We start from the raw sequence: 3,299 nt of genomic DNA, 5'->3' as shown, positions 1-3,299 counted from the left end.
GCAGTTTTGGCGGCTTGCCTCTGCTTCTGGCCGGAGGGATGTAGTAGTAGCGCGCAAACCGGCGCAGTAAGTGCTTGAAAGCAGCTCTGTGTAGTACGTGACAGTATATAGTTAGCCCGATAACACACCAAAAATTCGTAACTTACCTCGTCAGACTAGTAGCATTCAGAAAGTTTGAGTCAAAGCCGTTCTTGTAAAGGGCCATCCACGCGGCCACGCAGGGTACATCCAAGCATGACACCGTCAAGTAGTGACGTGTGCGCATTGCAGCGCGCCACGCGCCCTCTATCATCTGCTGGTGCACTTCACGGCGGACACTGCTCAAACAAGCTTCGCGCCGCGAGTGTGCGGCGGTCAATAGCAGCAGCACGTCGAAGTCATCGTCCTCCTCGTGCATGTTGTTCGTTAACGTCTCTAAAGGGGAAGTGCTGAGCTTCAAGCAGAATCTGGAAAGATTCAGCAAGATTTTAGTCCAATTGAAATTGCCGCAATACATAAAACCGCTAATTAACTTTAGTATCTTCTTGCGGAGGGGACACTGTGCACCGACCAGGGTACCTCCTCTTACTAGATTTGTGGTGGGGCAAGACAAATTAAGTTGACATACAGGTTGATAAAACCTGCCATATCTGCTATAGGTATGTCGGGTGCTTGCTCTATTTTTAATAAGACCCATGACATGGGTGATGTTGTTTTGTTATACCCAAAACCCAATTTTCGAACCCAGGTGATATCTAACCAGGATTTGATTGGTCACTCGCTGGTTATAAACTGAGGTGTGCATACCAACACAGGAGCCACACCACGCAAAGCAACCTCAACCATGGCGACAGGTTCGTACGCTTCAGACAGCCTTCCTAGTCCTCATGCTCCCACTGAACCTTTCTACTCTGTATGTATCACAGCTAAAGACGACGTGGGCAATGTGCCGCGCACTAAGTTCTTCCTACGTGGCAAGGGCGGCATCGAAGCCATTTGGGGCCCACCGTCCTCCAGCAAGGACGAGGTCAGGATAGAGTGCGATGAGAGCTTCGACGCACCAGGCAGCGCCGACCTAATGGAGTTCACGGAGGACGGCAAGCACGTAGTACTTGTACGCACCACCTCAGGCTTCACGGTGCGCGACGCGGACACGGGCGCGGTGGTGACGGAGGTGGCCAATGCTGGCGTCCACGCTGTGTCCTGGTCTCCTCTGGGCTCGCATTTGCTCACGTGGCAGCGACCTCAAAAAGACTCGGACCTCGGCAATCTCATTGTATGGGATGCTGCCACTGGCAAGGAGGTCGCGCGCTTCAACCACAAGTCTTACACTCGTGACGTACGTGGCATTACTGTATGGTGTTGTTAGAGTATTAAACTGACGTTGCTTTGCAATAATGGATAGAAATGGCCGCCACTCCAGTGGTCGTCGGATGAGACGATCTGTGCGCGTCAGAGCGCGAACGGCGTGGTGCTCTACAACGGTCGCGACATTGGCTCAGGGTCGATTGGCCAAATCAACCTCCCGGTATGTTTAACCAGATAAAGTGCAGTTAATTGCACAAGCTGATGATGATGCTTGTTGTAGAACGTGGCGAACTTCAGTGTGGCTCCTGGTAGTGCTCCGTACAAGGTGGCGTTGTTCGTGCCTGAAAAGAAGGGCAAGCCTGCGAGTGTCAAGATCTACCAGTTCCCGAACAGCCTGGACGCTCCTACGGCGACCAAGAGTTTCTACAAGGCTCAGGACGTGACGCTTAAATGGTCACCTACTGGTAGCGCACTGATTATTGAGACACGCACGGACATCGATACGTCTGGCAAGTCATACTACGGTGAAACTGGGCTCTTCTTTATGCAGAGCGACGGTGAGTATGACTGCATTGTGCCGCTCACAAAGGAGGGCACAGTGCACGACGTGGCCTGGGACCCCACTGGTCGCGGCTTCGTGGTGATTGCTGGTGCGATGCCTGCGCACGCCACGCTTTACGACAACAAGGCGCTGCCCGTCTTTGAGTTCGGTGCGGCGCCTCGTAACCACGTTAGCTGGAGTCCCCACGGTCGCTTCCTGTGTCTCGCTGGATTCGGCAATCTTCGCGGTGATATGGACTTCTGGGAGCGCAACAAGCTCAAGAAAATGGGCTCGGCGACGTCCAACTCGGCCACTACCTTCTCTTGGTCTCCTGACAGCCGCTACTTCGCCACGGCCACGACTTTCCCGCGTCTGCGCGTGGACAACGGCTTCAAGATTTTCCGTTACGATGGCACTGGTCCTATCCACCAGGAAGAGCGTGGTGAGCTGTACGACCTCAAGTTCCGCCCGGCAGCGCAGGATACGTACCCGAACCGTCCTCAGTCTCCGCGTCGGAAGGGTGAAGCTGCGGGTTTCGGCTCCTCTGAGGCCCCGAAGGCTGCGCCGAAGCCACAGGCTTACCGTCCACCCAACTCGACGGGAGCGCTGGCTGCTATGATGCGCAAGGAGGAGGGAGGCTCACGGAAGCTCGACCGCAACAAGTACGCCGCTCCTCGCGCTGCTTCTTCCATTCCTGGTGCTGCGCCTCGCCCGATTCCTGGCATGGGAGCGGCTGCGGCGCCTAAGAAACTGAGCAAGAGCGCACGCAAGAAGAAGGCGCAAGAGGCTGCTGAAGCCAGAGCTGCTGTGGAGGAGGCCCTTGCTAAGGTTTCTGGCGCTGCGCCTGCAAAGGAGGAACCGGCAAAGCCGAGTCCGGCGGAGATGACGCCTGAAGAGAAAGCCAAGAAGGTCAAGGGATTGCTCAAGAAACTCAAGCAGATCGATGCGATTAAGGCCAAGAAGGAGGCGGGCGACTCGCTGAACGACGATCAGTTGCAGAAGCTCAAGACTGAACAAGCGCTGCGTGACGAAGTTGCTGAACTCTCTGCGTAAATAGGCGTACACGCGTCGAGCTTAGAAAACGGCGTTGTCGCTAGGAAAGCAATAGAGCTGCATCGTGCATTCCTGTACTTTCCTTCCGTTGATCTTTGCTGGTATTAACTTAGATTTCTATTAGCTGATACGAGCGTACACTGCCCACTGAGCTGACGGTGAGGGTGGTGGAGGCACAAAGTGCTGTTAAGAGAAGACAATAATTGGGCTAGTTAGTTCAGACAAATGTGTCAGGAAGGTCAGTTGAATGCATTTGCGTACTGGAGGGATGGTAGAAGCTCCTGGTGTCTGTGGGAAAACAATGTACGAGTCCCAAGCTCGTCGGACTTGGATCAAAGAGTCAAGCGTCAACGTCTCTGGATCGAGAGACTGCTCCGGACATCCGCTATCGGGCGTTAATGACGGAATTACGGTCTTC

The 3,299-nt window shown here is 54.3% G+C and overlaps 2 protein-coding genes across 2 annotated transcripts; one reads left to right on the top strand and one right to left on the bottom strand.

Moving 5' to 3' along the window:
* Positions 1-142: 142 nt before the first annotated feature.
* PPTG_13265 (hypothetical protein) lies at positions 143-397 on the bottom strand (the record flags this gene model as incomplete). The annotated part of the gene is made up of 1 exon (XM_008910729.1): positions 143-397. The coding sequence occupies one exon, from the start codon at positions 395-397 to the stop codon at positions 143-145; it is 255 nt and encodes an 84-aa protein (XP_008908977.1).
* A 371-nt stretch (positions 398-768) lies between these two features.
* PPTG_13264 (hypothetical protein) lies at positions 769-2,964 on the top strand. The gene is made up of 4 exons (XM_008910728.1): positions 769-833; positions 906-1,318; positions 1,385-1,507; positions 1,568-2,964. The coding sequence occupies exons 1-4, from the start codon at positions 824-826 to the stop codon at positions 2,879-2,881; spliced, it is 1,860 nt and encodes a 619-aa protein (XP_008908976.1). The 5' UTR covers positions 769-823; the 3' UTR covers positions 2,882-2,964.
* The last annotated feature ends 335 nt before the right edge of the window (positions 2,965-3,299 follow it).

The sequence above is a fragment of the Phytophthora parasitica genome (genome assembly GCF_000247585.1).
Source record: "Phytophthora parasitica INRA-310 unplaced genomic scaffold supercont2.38, whole genome shotgun sequence".
Taxonomy (NCBI): Eukaryota; Oomycota; class Peronosporomycetes; order Peronosporales; family Peronosporaceae; genus Phytophthora; species Phytophthora nicotianae.
The sequence above is the reverse complement of the archived record's forward strand: the minus strand, read 5'-3'. Positions and strand labels throughout refer to the sequence as shown.

What these genes read in the sequence shown, in the direction of transcription:
- PPTG_13264 (XM_008910728.1), top strand. An exon ending in ACAAGTCTTACACTCGTGAC is followed by an intron (nt 1,319 to 1,384) that starts GTACGTGGCATT and finishes AATAATGGATAG; the next exon opens with AAATGGCCGCCACTCCAGTG. An exon ending in TTGGCCAAATCAACCTCCCG is followed by an intron (nt 1,508 to 1,567) that starts GTATGTTTAACC and finishes TGCTTGTTGTAG; the next exon opens with AACGTGGCGAACTTCAGTGT.